General features: G+C 42.3%; 1 protein-coding gene across 2 annotated transcripts in view; it reads right to left on the bottom strand.

Moving 5' to 3' along the window:
* Positions 1-19,565, bottom strand: part of LOC139273163 (connector enhancer of kinase suppressor of ras 3-like) — a 468,583-nt gene that overhangs the window by 389,536 nt on the left and 59,482 nt on the right. For both annotated transcript variants that reach the window (XM_070889671.1, XM_070889670.1), the window contains exon 2: positions 7,034-7,197. In XM_070889671.1, coding sequence (XP_070745772.1) covers positions 7,034-7,197 — 164 coding nt within the window. The remainder of the gene's footprint in view (positions 1-7,033; positions 7,198-19,565) is intronic.

Raw genomic sequence — 19,565 nt, 5'->3', positions numbered from 1 at the left:
GTATTGCACACTGCAATGGTCAAAGGCAAATCAATACTTTACCTTGGAATACTTGGGAGTTATTCCCAAAATCAAATGAGCTGTTTCTACAAGTTAAATGTTGATATGGATGATCTTTTTGACATGCAACATTAGAGATTGGTTCTTATTTTAAACCATTTACATTACCAGACGATTATATAAACTATTTACAAATTGAAATGCATTGCTTCAGGTACTCTGTTCTTCACTATGCTCTAGTACAGTTACATAACACCTTTCAGTGTCTCAGGACGTTGCAAAGAGCTTCAGAGCCAATGCAGTACTTTTGGAGTGTAGTCGCTGTTGTAATTTTGGGAAACATGACATCCAATTTGTGCTCAGCAAGGTCCCCAGAAAAAGATAAATAACCAGATCATCTGATTTAGTGATGTCGGTTGAGAAATAAATGTTGGCCAGGACACCGGGAAAACTCTTTGAATATTGCCTTGGGATCTTTTATGCCCACGAGAGGGGACAGGGATTCAGTTTAATGTCTCATCTGAAAGATGGCACGTCAGACACTGCAGCGCTCCCTCAGCATTGCTCTAGAGTGTCAGCCTGGATTTGCACTTGTCACTTGAGTGGGACTGGAACCTATGACCCTCTGATTTGCTTCTAATGAGCCACAGCCGACCCCTAAATTAATCAAATGTAAACAAAACGTTAGATAAGTTCCCGAGTGTGGCCAACAGAACTACAAATAAAAAGTAGGTGGAGGAGAGGGGGACAGAATGCATCTCCCACTCACTGTGGTTTTCTGGAAGTTGGTGATTGCCTTCAGGGGTCAGAGAGCAATTTTCCTGAGCTTTTTCGCCTCTCCAAGGAAATTGTGTAGCTGATGGGCAGAGCGAGGAGGGAGCGGGTTATGCTATGAAAAGTTTAGGATGAGCTTCATGGGCCAGCTGATCTTTTCTTGTCCTTGCGTGTCCATGGAAAAGTAGCCATATTTCCCCAGTTGTGCAGCGACATTTATCCAGTGAACTGAACTACAGGGACCATGAAGGTCCCATGTTGGATCCTCAGTTTGTCCCAAATTAGTGGATCTCAACCAGCTCAGTGAAATATGTGGTACAACGGGGCTTTGCCAGGCTAGGGAGGGAAAAGGAACACAGCTTAGACTCCTATTTGATAGCTTCCGCTAGCAGTGCACAGGAGTCAGTGGAAAGTCATTGAAAACAATCTGTAGTTTCCGTCTAAACTCAGGGGCACTGAGGCTCATTATTGCAGCCAAGATCAGGGATTTATCCATACAAAATCAAGGTGGTCCCAAGCACATTGCTATCACTTGACACTCTTGGAGAATCTACATTGTACAAAAAAAGCTATTAACACACATGGCAGAAAAGATGCGCTTTAGTCAATTATGGTAGTTGGGCATTGTGCTCAACTGCTTGCAAGGGAGTATTAACAAGTCAAATAAATACAACTATATACAGTAATAGTAGGTTAAACATTTTTATACGACAACTATTTACATTTTTAATAGGACCTTTAACGTAGCAAAGCTCCCCCAGTTCTTCGCAATGGCATTATCAAACAACAATTTGACAGAGCCAGAGATATTAGGATAGGTGTCCAAAAGCTTGGTCAAAGAACATAGGAGAAAGGTGGAGAGAGGCAGAGGTTTAGGGAGGGAATTCCAGAATATCGGGCCTCGGCAGCTGAATGGTGGGGTGCTGGAAATCAGGGATGCGCAAGCGGCCAGAATTGGAGGAATGCAGAGATCTGAGTGTTGAAAGGCTGGAGAAGATTACAGCAAAGCCATAGAGGGATTTGAAAACAAGGACGAGAATTTTCAATATGAGGCATTGCCAGACTAGGAGTCAATGTAGGTCATCAAGTAGAGGTGATGGGTGAACGAGACTTGGGGAGAGTTAGCATACAGGCAGCAGCGTTTTGGATGAGCTCAAGTTTAGAGGTTTCAGCAGATGAGCTGAGGCAGGGGCAGAGACAAGCGATGTTACAAGGGAGGAAAGTAGGCAGACTTGGAGAGAGAGAGAGGATAAGGGGTCAGAAGCTCATCTCGGGGTGAAATAGGCTGCCGAGGTTGTGAACTGTCTAGTTCAGCCTCAGACAGTGACCGGGGAGGGGGATGGAGTCGGTGGCGAGGGAACCGAGTTTGCGGCGCAGACTGAAGATAATGGCCCGGAGTTTGCAGTCAGTCAGCTATGAATGAACGGCTAATCGCTGCCTACAAAGCTTTGGTGAGTTAGAGTGGCAACTTGCATTATTTAGAGATCATTTCCAGTACAGTGCCCTCTCCAGAGGAACAGGGCACCTGCAAACAGGGCAAGAAACAAAGAGGCTCTTCAATCAGATTGAAGAATCCTCACTAGGCCAAGCAAAGTCTAAACCAGGAAGTATAAAATCATACTGAAAGCAAAATAAAGAGGGGAGATATGGCAGATATGGGAGATGACAGACAGAACGAGTAAAAAAAAGTGGTTTTTTTAAAAAAGATCTTCCAACACTAAATTCAGAAGGAATGAGACTCCACAATTATAAAATAAAATTTTCAGGCCCAGAGGTTGTTTGGCAGTAATGATTGCTTACCATGCCGTTAAAAATGTACTTACTCCTTAATGCACCAGCTCCAACATTTTCTGGCTTGTTTAATGGGCAATTTAGTGGATAAGTATTGCAACTTCGGGGTGTTGCTTTGATTTCAGTGTCAAATCCACCAGTGAGGACTGTTACAGCGCAGCCTGCGGTGGTGCAGGATATTTCTGACAGCAACTTCAGGATTTCCACATTTCAGTGCCCATGTGCAAACACTGGAAGTCGCTGCCCGATTTACTCTAACAGTGAATGCCATTAGCCTCACCGTTATTCTTAATGCAAAATACAGGCCATTATTTAATTGGAGGAAATTTCTGCTGTCGGACAAGCAGCGTAACAGAGGCAGTGGAGGGGTTGAGAGAGATGGCGGGGAGGTAAAGCGGGGTGCCGTCATGCAGAATCTGATTGTGTTTTCAGATGATGTTGCCGAGGGGCAGCATAGAGATGAGAATTGGGGTGGGGCGGAGGGGGGTGCACAGGGATAGTTCGTTGGGGGACTCCAGAGGCAAGTGAGGGAGTGGGAAGAGAAACCACTGCAGGAGATTGTCTGTCTATGATTTGACAGATAAGAATGGAACCAGGCAAGGACAGTCCAACCTAGCTGAACAATGGAGGAGATCGTTGAAGGATGGTGCGGTCAACCATATCGAAGACTTGAGACAGGTCGAGAAAGATGAGGAGAGATAGTGCATCTTGTTCAGTCACATAGTATGTAATTTGTGACTTTGATAAGGGCGTTTCATGGCTGTGGCAGGGGCGGAAACTTGATTGAAGAGGTTCAAAAATGGAGCTGCGGGAAAGATACGGTCTGTGTACCACAGGTATGGATTGTAAGCTAATTTTACAGAATGTGTTAAATTCAGGTTTGTTATAAGAAAGCAACTGCATTTATATCTTGGCTTTTAATATCCTCAGGATATCCCAAAGCTCTTCAGAACCAATTCCTAAATTTAAAAACTTTTTTTGTAAGTTTAGGTCACTCAGTAACTGCAACAGCCAATTTACACCCACACAGCAAATCAGATAAATGACCAGATAATCTGTTTTAAAAGTAATGGTTGAGGGATGAATGCTGGCTATGACACTAGAAGAACTACAGTTCTTCACTGAATAGTGACAATCAGTTACCTCAATCTGAACAAGCAGTTGGTTTAATGTCTCCTTCAAAAGGCAGCTCAGACAATGTTCCCTGAGTAACACAATTCAGTTGCAAGAGAAGGTGACCAAAAACAACCAATGTCTGAAAAGAGCTAATGACTTTGCTGTAGACCGGAGTTCTGAACTAAATTAGCTGCAGTTTCAAACTTTTAGGCAATACTTGGTTGCTTTGAAAGGTTGAATATACTCTCGTATAAATCCAGTATTTAGTCAGTCATATAAATTGCTCAAACATTATGTCTGCACTTAATCGTGCAGAGGGGATGGCTACTTACAATGCTCCAAAGTCACTCATTTGACCACTGGAGCTCAGAACTATAATCAACTAGAACATTCTGTAACCAAAATAACTATTTATAAGAACAGCTATTATTTTGTTAAATTATAGTACATTCTTACCCAACCATTTTCCCTTTTGAATGAAATAAATGACATTAGATATCTTGAAACTAGAGATGGACAATGTATAAAATAAATATACTCCTATCAAGCAAGAAGAGGTTGCATCTTTGAATAGATAAATAGGGACATGGAGTACAAGAGTAAAGAAGTAATGATAAATTTGTACAAAGGATTAGTTCAGCCGTAGTTACAGTATGGTGTGCAGTTTTGGGCACACCAATATAGAAAGAAATTTAAAGCTAAAGAGTGCAGATTCACCAGGATAATGCCAGGGAGGGGAATCTACAGTTTGAGCAAATACTGGAGATAATGGAGACTACTTCCACTCGAGCGAAGGAGATTTTAGAGGTTTTTAAATGTTGAGAATGTGGAAGACTATTCCTCGGATTGGGGATTCAGCGATAACAATGACATTTTTAAATTGTCAACCTAAGAGAGAGATGTTAGGAGAATTATTTTTTTTTTTTTAAATAGAGAGTTGCTGGAGACGGAATACTTTGCCACACAGAATTGTTGAGACGGAGACAATGTATATTTTAAAAGGGAAAACTGGATAACTGTTTTGAAGCAGAGAAATATCCAATGTTAGGGGGGAGCACGCAGAGCAGTGGGATTAGTTTTGGACTATCCTCGTAGTGAGCTGTCACATACATAATGGACTGAGTGACCACCTTTTATGGTTCTACATGCAACTTAAAAAGTACAGTGGGGTGGGCTGGGGGGCAGAATATGGAGGAAGAGCCCCCAAATTGTACAACCCTTCCCCTCTTCCAGACACCTACTGTTTGCAAGCTAAAAACTTCTCCACTTCAATGTTCTACTTAAATCTAGTTACTATATAATCAATTACAAATAATTCTCCTGGGAAATAAAAACAGTGCACTTTCTGAAGGACTTCCCCATTCGCTGGAAATGTCTAAAAATTAGAAAATATTTTCTTGCCAAGGAGATAGCAAGTCGACACTGAAACCTACAAAAGATGTATTCAACTGGCCCCTCTCTGCTGGCTGCCACTGAGCAGAGCATTTTCTCCCTTCTCCTTCCTGCCTTCCAACAAAGTCCATCACTTGTGCTGTTACTGCAACACGTCAAATGTTAAGTACTTTCAAGGGTGTGTCACAGTAGATTTCTAAGCATAGAAATAGGCCATTTGGTCCAACAGCTATTCCCATGTTTATACTCCATACGAGCCTCCTCCCACCTTACTTTATCTCACCCTATCAATATCTCCTTTTGCTTTCTCCCTCGTGTATTTATCCAGCTTACCCCTAAACACAGCTATTTTCTATTCGCCTCAACTACTCCATGTGGTAGCGAGTTCCACATTCTCACCACTCTCTGGATAAAGTTTTTCTTGAATTCTTTATTGTATTTATGAGTGACTCTCATATATACACATGGTCCCTAGTTTTGATCTCCACCACAAATAGAAACATCTCAACATCTTCCCTATCAAACCACTTCAGAATGTTAAAAACCTCCATCAGGTTGCCCCTCAGCCTTCTCTTTGAGAGCAAAGAATCCCAGCCTAGGAGGAAAGAAAAACAAATATAGAAAAAAGAAAAAGGAAAGAAAAGGAGGAGAGAGAGACTTACATTTATATTGTGCCTTTCACGACCATCGGATGTTCCAAACTGCATTATAGCTATGAAGTACTTTTTGCAGTGTAGTCACTTTTGTAATGTCGGAAAGACGGCAGCCATTTTATGCACAGCAAGCTCCCACAATCAGCAATGCGATAATGACCAGATAATCTGTTTTGTTTTCGTGGTGTTGATTAAGGGATAAATATTGGCCAGGATACCAGGTATAACTCCCCTGTGCTGTTACATGTACCCGACAGAGCAGACGGGGCCTCGGTTTAACATCTCATCCGAAAGACTGCACCTCAGAGTGCAGCACTCCCTCAGTACTGCACTGGAGTGTCAGCCTAGATTTGTGTGCTCAAGTCTCTGGGGTAGGACTTAAACCCACAATCTTCTGACTAAGATGCAAGGATGCTACCAACTGAGATAGCGCTGCCACTGTTGGTAACGAGCAGTTGCATAATATGCCTCTGGACAAGTCATCCTAACAAAGCCTTTCCAATGAGATCCATTAGACATGGGTCTCCACAAGCAGAAAAAAAATCTTACATCAGGGAAATCTTGCAGGCCAGATTTTTAATCAGTTGCATAGAAAAACTGAAAACCCATTAAAAAGGTGAAGCCGTGGTTATTCTCAAGAGCAAAATAGATTATATTTTTAAACCAAGTGACTCATTTAATTGGCTACACTTTGATTTACAAAATGAATATTACCCCTCAAAACATTTTCCTACATTTTTTTCTATTGGGAACTGGCGAACAAAGGGGGAATGGTGGTGGGGTGGGGAACATCGGTGGAGAGAAAGATTCAAAACATATGCCTTCTCCTTCTGCCATTGTTTTTTTAAATCTACAGGGGTAGAGTCAAAACCAAGCAGGCACTAAACATTCCAAAATGATAGCGGAAGATAACTAGGACTTCCCTTCAGGATCACTGTCCACTTGTTTTTGAATTTAAATGAGAAAACTATCCCTTTTACATTTCCACAGGCAAATGGATGGATGTGCAAATGCTTATTGAACAAGTTTTCAGTACTTTCCCTTCAGATCTACCAGAACACTATTTTTTTTTTTTAAATTAAGTTACCGTGCAACACGTTTAATGTGGGTGACAAGTGTTCCATTGTTGTGAATTATAACAATTTTTCCTCTTACATCTACAAAATTCAAAAGTCTATTCAAAATCCTCGATTCAGTCACAAATACTTTTATAGTTTCGAGTTTTATTCATTTTTGTTGGCGCACAACTACATAACCATTTGCTTCCTAAAACTCTTGCAAAAATAGTTACTTTTAAAAAAACTTACCAGAGCACAAAGCAGATCCACAGCCTCCAGGATTAGCTCTTGGTGACCAATGCGAGTCACTCCTAATTCTTCAAGATCCTGATGAGTAATCTGTAGAAGCTGCTCACCATTTATCTTCTCTCGCTCAAAATTGTGAACATAGCACTGCAAGTAATCATCCAGCCCTACACAAGAAATACAGTACATGACATTTAATTGATGAACCTTATAAGTTAAAAATTAAGTTACGTCATTTATCTTTAAGAGAACATGAATTGTGCTGAATAGATAATACAATAAACAGCTTCCAAAGATTAGTTGAAGGACATGAGGATGAACAAGCATTTACAAGGGATAGATAATAAAAACTTGCATTATATAGGGCCGTTAAGTAGTGAAATATCCCATGGCACTTCACAAGAGCGTTACCAAACAAAATATGAGAGATATTAGGACAGATGACCAAAAACTTGGACAAAGTGATAGACTTTAAGGAGCAGAGAGAGCGGTAGCGAGGCAAAGAGGTTTAAAAGAGGGAATTCCAGAGCTTAGGGCCTAGGCAGTTGAAGGCATGGCAGTCAATGGTGGAGTGATCGGGGATGTACAAGAAGCTAGAATTGGAGGAGCACAGAGATCTTGAAGACTTGTAGGGCCTGAGGAGGCTAGAAGTAGGCAGGGATTTGAAAAAAAAAGGATGAGAATTTTAAAATTGAGACATTGCCAAACCGGGAGCCAATGTAGGTCAGCGAGCGCAGGGACGATGGATGAATGGGACATGGTGCAGGAGTTTGGATACGAGCAGCAGAGTTTTGGGTGAGCTCAAGTTTAAGGAGGGTGGAAGATGGAAGGCCGGCCGACCGGCCAGCCAGGAGATCATTGGAATAGTCAACAGCAGACAAGCTGAGACAGGCAACATTAGAGGTGGAAGTAGGCGGTCTTAGTGATGACGCAGATATGTGGTTGAAAGCTCATCTCGGGATCAAACAACACCAAGGTTGTGAACAGTCTGGCTCAACTTCAGACAGCTGCCAGGAATGGGATTTTGTGGCGGGGACCAAAGACGATGGCTTCAATCTTCCCAATATTTAGTTGGAGGAAATTTCTGCTCATCCAATACTGGATGTTGGACACACAGTGAGACAAATCAGAGACAGTGGAGGGTTCAAGAGAGGTGATGGTGAGGTAGAGTTGGGTGCCTTCAGTATACATGTGGAGCCTGACATTGTTTTTTTCCAGATGATGTCACTGAGGGCCAGCATGTAGATGAAAAATAGGAGGAAGCTAAGGATATCAGGAGGTAACCGTGCAGGAAGATAAGCCATTGCAGATGATTCTCTGGCTACAACTGAATAGATAAGGATGGAACTAGGCAAGGGCAGTCCCACCTAACTGAATGACAGAGAGGCATTGGCAGAAGATGGTGTGGCCATCCATGTCAAGACTGCAGACAGATTGAGAAGAATGAGGGAGGGATAGTTTACCATGGTCACAGTCACATAGGATGTTATTTGTGACTTTGATAGAGGGTCATTTCAGTACTGTGGCAGGGGCACAGTGGGAGTTGCCTCCAGTATTTTGTATGCATGTCAACCCAGTCAACATGTAGTTACTGGTTGAGTTCATTGGATGCCCATCAGTTAAACCTGAACTTGATCATTGTCAACTCGGCCACAAAATGGACTACTACACAGGGCAGCAAGATGGTTTGAAGGAGGAAGGAGTGTTGCCAAGCAGGTAAGAAAAATGCAGTTATCTCCTGGACAGTCAACTGGCAAGATAGATTTATTTGAAATAGATAGGAAAAACATTATAGGGTAGACTGGGATTCCTCGGAGGTAGAAAAGGTCAGGAGGCAGGGAAGAAAAGCAATGTTTCCAATCTCCATTGCTAGCCGGTGGATTGTTGGGAAGTATGCATGTGATACTCAGGATCAGGTGACGAATGCCCTCCACACATCGGCCATTACTCAATATCTAGGGCTTGTGACACACAAAGAATGTCCTGGGCGACATACTGAAGTGCTGCTGAACACACCCACTAATATTCAACACCTTAACAAGGAGGGAGAAAATTGGCAAGAAAAAAAAAGTATGTTTTAGGTGGTGCATGGCACATAAAACAAATTACAATTAACCTCAACTGACCTTTTTTAAAAAAAAACATCTCGAATGAGATATATATCCCAGTTCAGAAGCAAAGGCTCCTGCAACACTTCTTCTGAGACTATACTTTAAAATTAGAATACGATGATGCATATTCATAATTGGGGTTAAATACAGCTCATACAAGTTTTTAAAATTAAAAAGCATGAATAAAGGTGACCACTGTTTGCAATCAATGCAGGCTACAATTTATAAAGTCCCGACTAGAATGTCAAAGTTGTAACCAGCAACTCTGCACATGCAATTCTTTTATATATGGTGTTTCATATTTGCAACTCAAATTTTCTCAGTTAATTTATCCAATAAGTATCTAGGCAACAGTAATCAAGGTCCTACTAATCAGCGTGGTCTTGGGATTCAATTACCAGTTTAGGCTGAGTTAACTGGCCTCACCTAAGCTGTGGTACAAGTGATGCAGCAGGCCTCAAGCTCTTGGATTAGGAAGACGAAATGATCCAAGGTTATTGCTCCTGACTGCTGTCTAGTTACCCCAGTTGGAAGGCTGTGCATGTGAACATTGGTAAAAACAGGACTGGGCTTGTCACTGGTGTACCCAAAGGTCAAAAGGTCTGCTGACACTCACCAAAGCTCACAGGGGTAACTTTAGCAAGATGGAACTTTGCGGAACTGTCCCTCATTAATGAGGCAGAGGTGAGGGAAAACTGATTTAAAAAAAAGGCAACTGTGGATGTGCAGTTGATTCTGAATTCATCCATCTTTTAGTATAATGCAGTGAAGTCAGCATCAATGGAAGGGGCTCACTATGTCCTTAATATTAAAAAAAAGGGCAGGATGTAGATGTGGGGTCAGTGTGTGAGAGGATATCAAAGAATGAAAATATTCTGTGCAGGAGTGTTATCAGTTTTTAGAACCAATCTGCCACAGACATCAATACAAAAGCAAAATACTGCAGATGCTGGAAATCTGAAATAGAAACAGAAAGTTCTGGAAATACTCAGGTCAGGCAGCATCTATGGAGGGAGAAACAGTCGATATGAAACGTTAACTCAGTTTCTCTCTTCACAGATGCTGCCTGACCTGAGTATTTCCAGCATTTTCTGTTTCTATTTTTGTCACAGGCACTGTTTTGTATTACATTTAAATATAAACATTTACTGAACAATGAGCATTGTTCCACATTATAGCCTTGCATACTTTATATTATCCAATTAGCACCATAGTTATGAGGGAGATTCCCAGGAAGCAACGTTGCAAGCTAGGATGCACCCAACCATCCATTTGGCTATTTATTAGTCATGAGACTTTTTTTTTGATAGGTTTACAGTGCTATATAAATGCAAGTTGTTGTTTGCCTTGGATCTTGGCTGTTGAAATTTCCTAAATTGCGCAAGTGACGAAGTCGCATGAAGCAGAGAACGCATTTATATTGTAGTAACCACATTCTAATTCTGATTTGTATGGCAGTGAATAAAACTGGAACAATTAGTTTTGCAAATAAAACTATTTGCAATAACCAATTCTGCAAGTTGCAATTAGCACCAATAAAGTTCAATCCATATTTGAGAGGTTTGTTAACTTGGGAAGAACTAAATTAAGGTCCTAATCTGGAATTAGTGAGCATAACTGGGCACAATTTCCAAATAGTTTGTGTAAAACAAGATATCAGTGCATGATCCCTGAACTATCAACAATACAACCAAGTCATGAAAGATTGAAGTAGCTGCACAGTTGGGTTTTTAAAACCAATGTCGAACAAAGGCGAGTAGATATGTGGATCACAAGAAAGGAATAGCACAAGCTTTTTGTCATGTGTTACAAACCTTGCAACAATTAAAATCGGGATATTTAGCATTAGGATGGGAGACTCTTGACCTCTTTCAATAACAATCTTCAATTGGAGTTTCTCAAGATTCAGGTGCAACGAGAAGAGAAATATCTTAGAAAACAGTGGCATCCCGGCTCTGGTCATGGCAATGATTATCAGAAACCAGTTTGTAAGGTCTATGGGCTCAATTTTCCCCAGCGACTTGTGCCGTTTTTTTTTGGCGCATGCCACTGTTTTTGGCCCAAGTTAAAAAAAATACAAGTTTCCCCAATCAATGTGCGCCAGCACAACTCAGTTAGTCACGATTTTTTAGGTTCCTTTTTTTTGAATCATGGGGACGTAACCTGCCACCTGCGCCAATTCTGGCCAGTTAGGCAAGTTTAGCCAGCTGAGAGTTACTCCAGTTCTTTTTAGGCTGGCGTAAGTGGCCTCTGTGGAAAAACCTTCTGATGTGAGTTAAGTACATCGGCACAGGTAAGTACATCAGCGCAGCAGATGGCCGGATAGCAGCAACAGAGTGGGAGGGGGGTGGGGGGAGCCTTTTGGGTATAAGTTAGGTGCAGGGACCGGGAGGGAGGAGGCCGTTCAGCCTGGGATAGGTGCGGGGACCGGGACGTGGGGGGGGCCTTTAATAATTTAATGGAGGCAAGTTGCTGCAATGTGCTTGGTTGCTGTGAGCTGGCTGTATGTTTCACTTTCAAGCCTCAGACCGCATTGTGTTCCTGGTTACCGTGGCAACCCAATCTTTTTGCCGCAGATCAAGGTTCCACCTCCAAAATTAGACGACAGGCTAGGCGGCGTAAAAATAAAGAATTCAAACGGGGAAACTTGGAAGATTTTCTTGGCATACTTGGGGCCCCCCCCCCAAAAAAAAATAGGTGTAACTCCAAGTACACCAAAAAACAGCTCTGGGAAAAATTGAGCCCTATAAAAGGGATTAGTAATACAACTTTTGCTCGATCTTCTTGCATCTTTTGGGAAACTCATGGGATGTGGAAAAATATAAGAATTGCGTATAAAAATCTTTCGTGACCACGAAATGAAATGACCGTGCAGTCTCGAACGTGTTCCCTCACAATGTGCCCTTCATGGTAACTTATATGAATAAACACCAAGTTTAAAAATAGACTGATTTGTTGTCGACCATTAGCTTAACTTTCCTAAATGGCTGTGATGACCATCAACATTAGAAATTGAAAAAACGGCGGAGTGAATAGTTTTTCAAAATCCAACAGAAAAGGGCATTAAGTGGTTGAAAGTCCACCAACCATATGGGCAGTTACAGCTCTGTAGCAATTCTAGAGATGCTGAAATTAAATTCACATATCAGGTTAGAAATAATTTATCAAAGTATGCACACTCCTTTCAGTGGATTAATAGGTTGTCAGCACTGAAACCACAAAACTCGTGCCAATGAAGCATATAATTAGATATGGGCTCAATTATGCTTTGGTATTGCTATGAATCAAGTTGCTACGGTAAATACAGAAATATTAATAGCAATCTGAAACTATTTTCAAATTCCAATCAGGGAAGAGACACTATAGGAATCTAAAATATTAACTGTTCTATCTTGAAATAGTGATCTGCAAGCTGGCATTCAGAGCTCCTCAGTTACTGCAGGACAGTCGACATCATCAAGGAATTTTAATGTACGTACAAAAGCCAGGAATGTATTGTTAAAACATTGGCCATTGATCAGGCTTTACAATCTATTCAAACTGATACGGAATGCTGAAAATGGTACCAAGCCAGGCACAGTAGAGAATGGAAGCGTGACAGAGAAAGCCACACGTTTTTGCTCAGTGAATTCTTAAACGTACCCAGAATTTAGAGAGCTAAATACAATAATATTCAGTTATTATGGAACTGGAAAGGATATAAGCAAAGCAAGATCACTGCATCATAACTGGTGAGCAACACAAGGACTCGACATTGCCTTGTTCAGTATGTTGACAAATTACCTTTCAAAAAAGATTAAACCTGCGATACGTGAATGTTTAGGCTCAGTCCACTTCAGAAGTGACGTTACAATGCACAAGATCTGATTAATTATAAAATCCTATCTACCTCAACTTGTGAAAACAGTGTATATATTTATTATATAAAAAGTTTATGCAACTCAATTGGCTTTTCCACTGTAAAGTTTTTAAAATGTATTCGAGATGTGGGAACCACTGGCAAGGCCAGCATTTATTGCCCATTCCTACTTTCCCTTGAGAAGGTGATGTGCCTGCTTCTTGAACCACTGCAGGTCTTGTGAAGTTGCTCAGACAGTACTTTTAGACAGGGAGGATGTTGATGGTGGGGTCTTGGTGAAGGTCACTGTTGAAGCAGCTCAGCATAGTTGGGCCGAGGACACTGCCCTGACAAACTCTTGCAGCAATGTCCTGGGGCTGAGATGACTGACCAACAACCACAACCATCTTCTTGTGCCAGGTTTGGCTACTGCCACTGGAGTGGTATCACCCGATCTCCATTGGCTTCAGTTTCCCGAGGATCTCTTCGTATCACACTCAATCAAATGTTGCCTTGATGTCAAGGGCAGTCACTCTCGCCTCACCTCTGGAAATCAGCTTATGTGCATGTTTGGATCAAGACTATAATGAAGTCTGGAGCAGAGTGGTCCTAGTGGAACCCAAACTGAAGTCTGGAGCAGAGTGGTCCTGGTGGAACCCAAACTGAACATCGGTGAGCAGGTTATTGGTGAGTAAGTGCTGTTTAATAGCACTGTTGATAATTCCTTCGATCACTTTACTGATGATCGAGAGTAGACTCATGGGGCCTATAGTTTATTTGTTCACTTCTGGCCTGGAAGATGGCAAATGACCACAGTACAATGGTTGTAATAAAATGTGCATCATCGTCAGGTCTGTATATGTAAATACCCCAATATTTACATGTACAATTGCCATCAAAGCCATTGGACAGCAGTTAGGAGCAGGAAGCCTGGATGATTCAACTCTTCCTATCCCAGTCACTTTGTTGAACTAACTGATCGAAGCTCAGACAGGTTGTAGAAACACTCCAATTGGACTCTGACCAAGGACCTCATCTGGCTATACAGTTCTGGTTGGTGAATTTAGATATTAACTACCTGTACCTTCAAATAGACTCAGTTTTGCTGCATACAAGTGATTAGTCACCAAAAGCAAATAGATTGAATGAGAAAAATGATGTTGTATGCATTCTTTTTCAGCTGTGCATACTCTACACAATGGCGTTTTGTGAATGAGGAACAACTGATTGTATGTAAAGTGAGTGAGAGACTTAAAGAAACTGCTCTCCATTAGAAATGTGGCTTTAGGATTAAAGTTTGGGTTAAAAATGCATGCACTTGCATCTAAAATGGAAATCCTAACAGCATATTCAGTCAATAGGTTGTAATTGCTTAATGTTAGACAGAAGAATGTGCATTTGATACACACAAAAACTGCACATGAAGTTCACAAAGTTAGTATTCTATGTAATAACAATTTTCTTTTGAGTTTCCATGAGCAACAAGAAATCCAGACCCAACAGGAGTTAATCGTCACTCAGTCATAGCACTCGTCCAAGTCGGAAGGTTGTTGGTTCAGGTCCACTCGAGACTCTAGTATACAATCTAGGCAAATGCTTCAGGGCAGCACTGTCGAACGCAGCAATCTTGGAGATGCCGTTTTCAGATGAGCTGTTTAACCGATGGCCCGTCTGCCCTCAGGTGGATGTAAAAGATCCCATGGCACTACTTTGAAAAGGAGCAGGTTATTTATCCCTCAATCAACATTACAAATGGATCTGGCTCTGTTCTGATGAAAGGGCATCGACATGAAACGTTAGCTGTTTCTCTCTCCAGAGATGCTTCCTGACCTGTTGAGCTTTTCCAGCACTTTCTATTTTTATTTCACAAACAGACAATCTAGTCGTCATCACCTTGCTGTTTGTGGGACTTTGCTGTGCACAAATTGGCTGCTACATTCCATACAATACAACATTGACTACACTTCAAAAGTACAGTACTTCATTGGCTGTAAAGAGTTTTGGGACATCCTGAGGTAGTGAAATGCGCTATATAAATTCCAAGTTCTTTCTTTCAAATATTTCACAGTACAACTTGCAGCATCAATGTCTCCAACCTAAATTGAAAAGCTCTCCAAATAGACAATTTAGACTGGAAGTTTAAGCATTTACATTTATCTATAGAAGAATGCATTGGCTACAAGAACAGTTTCAAACATTGTATGATTAAAACATGTTCCTTGCAATTGGACATGGTTGTGGGGAGGGAATGTTTGAGTTCCTTAGTCTTTTTCTTCAACAAAAAGGATAGCAGATACATTCGCCATTTTCAAGTTAAGACTAGTTTCATGTTTGAAAAAGTGGCCCCACATTTAATTTCAGATGTTGCATACATATTGTACACATCCAATTGAATACTGTGCACTGCAAAACTGGTCCAATTTGATTTACTCATGGCATTTCTATTACAGTTGCTAATTTACATGATTTTTAGCAGACACTTAAAATATACATACACAATGAAATCATTTATTCCTAGGATTTACTCCAAATCGCAGCTGTAAACCTCCCATTGTTTTGCAGATCTAGAAGACCAAGAGGCTCAATCTCAAAAACCAAACATTCAAATTTATTGTCCCATTTTAATCCAAGAAAATTACCTCATACATTGAAGTTAAAGTTACACAAAAAAGGGAATTAAATGAATTAGAAAAGGCGAAAAAATAAAGGGTACAATTATCTCCAGATGGTACCAACCATAGGTTAATCATATAGCAGCCAAGCACTGCTGGGAAATATTAATAAATTCACACACCTGCCAGCAAGTAATCGTTCACTGAGCACAATAGGTCTCAGAGCAGTGGGTAGCCATCTTCTTAGCTGGATGGGCTGTAGAAGAATAAAAAGGCCCTATGGCATTTGGATCAGGACAAATCCAAATACAGCTATTCAAGTATCAAATACTGATGCCTCAATGTTGTGGATCCTTTGTTACCATCACGAGCTCATCGGAGGAGAGGGGTATGCAAGAATAAAAGTGTTTATGATAAAATTGATTCTGTGCCTGTATAAATGTTGAAAGTGTAGATTATATGGAAAGGCTGCAGTTTGACAAGATAAAATGGACACCTCCCAAGTTAATGTCTTCTCTGGCTGGGCAGAGCTCAAGGGACAAAGAAAGCCTGGCTTTGAAACCCATCGAAATTAAAAAAGGTGTTAATTGGAAAGCGATTAACCTAATCAAGGAATGGCACCAGTCACCCAGACAGAGACATGTGTGCGGAGAGCCAATAAGGAACTGCCCTGGAACCAAGACCCAATCCTGGGGCTTTCTAAGACACAATGGACCATACGAGGATAAAAACCCAAGCGCAAAGCTTGCTCGGTCTCTTTAGCACCTAGCAAAGCAGGAAACTTCCCTCTACAGAATCAGAAGCAAGGAAGCTCACCATGTGCTTTGTCAGAGGGAAATATACCTAGAAACATAGAAACCTATAGCGCAGAAGGAGGCCATTTCGGCCCATCGTGTCCACGCCAGCCGACAAAGAGCCACACGACCCCCTCAGGCAGCAGCTCTGAAGGTTACATATAAACCTATGAACAATGGCGGAAAGATAAAGACCAACCAGTCCACCCCACACAACTGCGACACCCCCTTGCACCAAAACATTCTACACGCCACCCCAACCGGAGCCATGTGATCTCCTGGGAGGCAAAAACCAGATAAAAACACAAGCCAATTGGGGGGGAAAAAATCTGGGAAATTTCCTCTCCGACCCATCCAGGTAATCACAACTAGTCCAGATCACTCCGGCCGTATTCGATTCCCTGCAGTACTTATCATCGTATCTAAGCCAGCCAACAAGAGGTTAGAGGCTGAACTCCAGGACATAGTCAATGTATTTACTGAGGCGTACGAAAGCATGGGCCTTAACGCTAAACATCCTAAGACAAAAAGGTCCTCCAGCAGCCTGTCCTCACCACACAGCACTCCACCCACCCCACCAAAATCATCAAGATCCACAGCACAGCCCGTGGACCACTTCTCATATCTTGGGAGCCTCCAGTCAACGAGAGCAGGCATTGGCCTCCAGTGCGCCAGTGCAGCCTTCGGCCGTCTGAGGAAAAGTGCATTTGAAGACCAGGCCCTCAACACTGCCACCAAGCCCATGGTCTACAGAGCTGTAGTAATACCCACCCTCCTGTATGGCTCGGAGACATGGACCATGTACAGCAGACATCTCAAGTCGCTGGAGAAATACCATCAACGATGTCTCCGCAAGATCCTACAAATCCCCTGGGAGGACAGGCGCACCAACATCAGCGTCCTCATCCAGACTAACATCCCTAGCATTAATGCAATGACCACACTCGATCAGCTCTGCTGGGCAGGCCACATAGTTCACATGCCAGACACGAGACTCCCAAAGCAAGTGCTCTACTTGGAGCTCCTTCATGACAAACGAGCCAAAGGCGGGCAGCGGAAACGCTACAAGGACACCCTCAAAGCCTCCCTGATAAAGTGCGACATCCCCACTGACACCTGGGAGTCCCTGGCCCAAGACTGCCCTAAGTGGAGGAAGTGCATCTGGGAGGGCGCTGAGCACAGAGTCTCAATGCTGAGAGCATGCAGAAATCAAACGCAGGCAGCGGAAAGAGCGTGCGGCAAACCAGTCCCACCCACCCCTTCCCTCAACAGCAGAGTCTGTGGCTCTTGTATTGGACTGCTCAGCCACCAAAGAACTCACTTCAAGAGTGGAAGCAAGTTTTCCTCGATTCCGAGGGACTGCCTATGATGATGATGATCCAGTCTAATCCCACTTACCAGCTCTAGGTGCCCATCCAAGCACCTTTATAAATCTGTGACTCAGTTACAACAAAGACAATGATGTTACAAAGTAGATCGGTGGATACTCTGACTGCTGTTTGTCTGATGGTTGTGTATGTGTTTAATAAACTTATTCCAAATAATTTTAAAAGAATTGGTCTTGCTGTCAATTTAACACCAGCCATTTAGAAATCTTACAGGTGGGGGGGGGGGGGGCAACAATTTCCCAAAAGGTAAAGATATTGCCTGTAGTGCAGGATAGATTCAGCAAAGCAGATACTGAGGAATGTGCCAGATCAGTTTATGTACTGGGAAGTTCTATGTCTAGCAAAAATGTTAGAGACACAGACCATCAAAACCACACCAAATACATCATGGCATGTAGAAAGGAGTGCATGAGACTTGTGTACAACAAGCAGCTCTGCATGACATGAAGCACATGAATCCTGGAAACAGGGGCTGCAGGCTTTTGGAATGTGCTGTGCAAGAATGCAGTGGCCAAAGCTCACATCGTTTAAAAAAAACCTCTATTAAGTAACAAAGATTATAATGGGCAGGAGATGTTTACTATAGGGTACGGGTATCAGTGCCCTTGGAAACGATGAAATGAAGGGATAGTTGGGAAAAGACACTGAATGAGAACATAAACATAAGAACATAAGAATTAGGAACAGGAGTCGGCCATCTAGCCCCTCGAGCCTGCTCCGCCATTCAACAAGATCATGGCTGATCTGGCCGTGGACTCAGCTCCACTTACCTGCCCGCTCCCCATAACCCTTAATTCCCTTATTGGTTAAAAATCTATCTATCTGTGATTTGAATACATTCAATGAGCTAGCCTCAACTGCTTCCTTGGGCAGAGAATTCCACAGATTCACAACCCTCTGGGAGAAGAAATTCTTTCTCAACTCGGTTTTAAATTGGCTGCTCCGTATTTTGAGGCTGTGCCCCCTAGTTCTAGTCGCCCCGACCAGTGGAAACAACCTCTCTGCCTCTATCTTGTCTATCCCTTTCATTATTTTAAATGTTTCTATAAGATCACCCCTCATCCTTCTGAACTCCAACAAGTAAAGACCCAGTCTACTCAATCTATCATCATAAGGTAACCCCCTCATCTCCGGAATCAGCCTAGTGAATCGTCTCTGTACCCCCTCCAAAGCTAGTATATCCTTCCTTAAGTAAGGTGACCAAAACTGCACGCAGTACTCCAGGTGCGGCCTCACCAATACCCTGTACAGTTGCAGCAGGACCTCCCTGCTTTTGTACTCCATCCCTCTCGCAATGAAGGCCAACATTCCATTCGCCTTCCTGATTACCTGCTGCACCGACAAACTAACTTTTTGGGATTCATGCACAAGGACCCCCAGGTCCCTCTGCACCGCAGCATGTTGTAATTTCTCCCCATTCAAATAATATTCCCTTTTACTGATTTTCCCCCCCGCCAAGGTGGATGACCTCAGATTTTCCGACATTGTATTCCATCTGCCAAACCTTAGCCCATTCGCTTAACCTATCTAAATCTCTTTGCAGCCTCTGTGTCCTCTACACAACCCACTTTCTCACTAATCTTTGTGTCATCTGCAAATTTTGTTACACTACACTCTGTCCCCTCTTCCAGGTCATCTGTGTATATTGTAAACAGTTGTGGTCCCAGCACCGATCCCTGTGGCACACCACTAACCACCGATTTCCAACCCGAAAAAGGACCCATTTATCCCGACTCTCTGCTTTCTGTTAGCCAGCCAATTCTCGATCCATGCTAATACATTTCCTCTGACT

Source organism: Pristiophorus japonicus, chromosome 9 (genome assembly GCF_044704955.1).
Source record: "Pristiophorus japonicus isolate sPriJap1 chromosome 9, sPriJap1.hap1, whole genome shotgun sequence".
Taxonomy (NCBI): domain Eukaryota; kingdom Metazoa; phylum Chordata; class Chondrichthyes; family Pristiophoridae; genus Pristiophorus; species Pristiophorus japonicus.
This window is presented reverse-complemented; position numbering and strand designations above follow the sequence as displayed.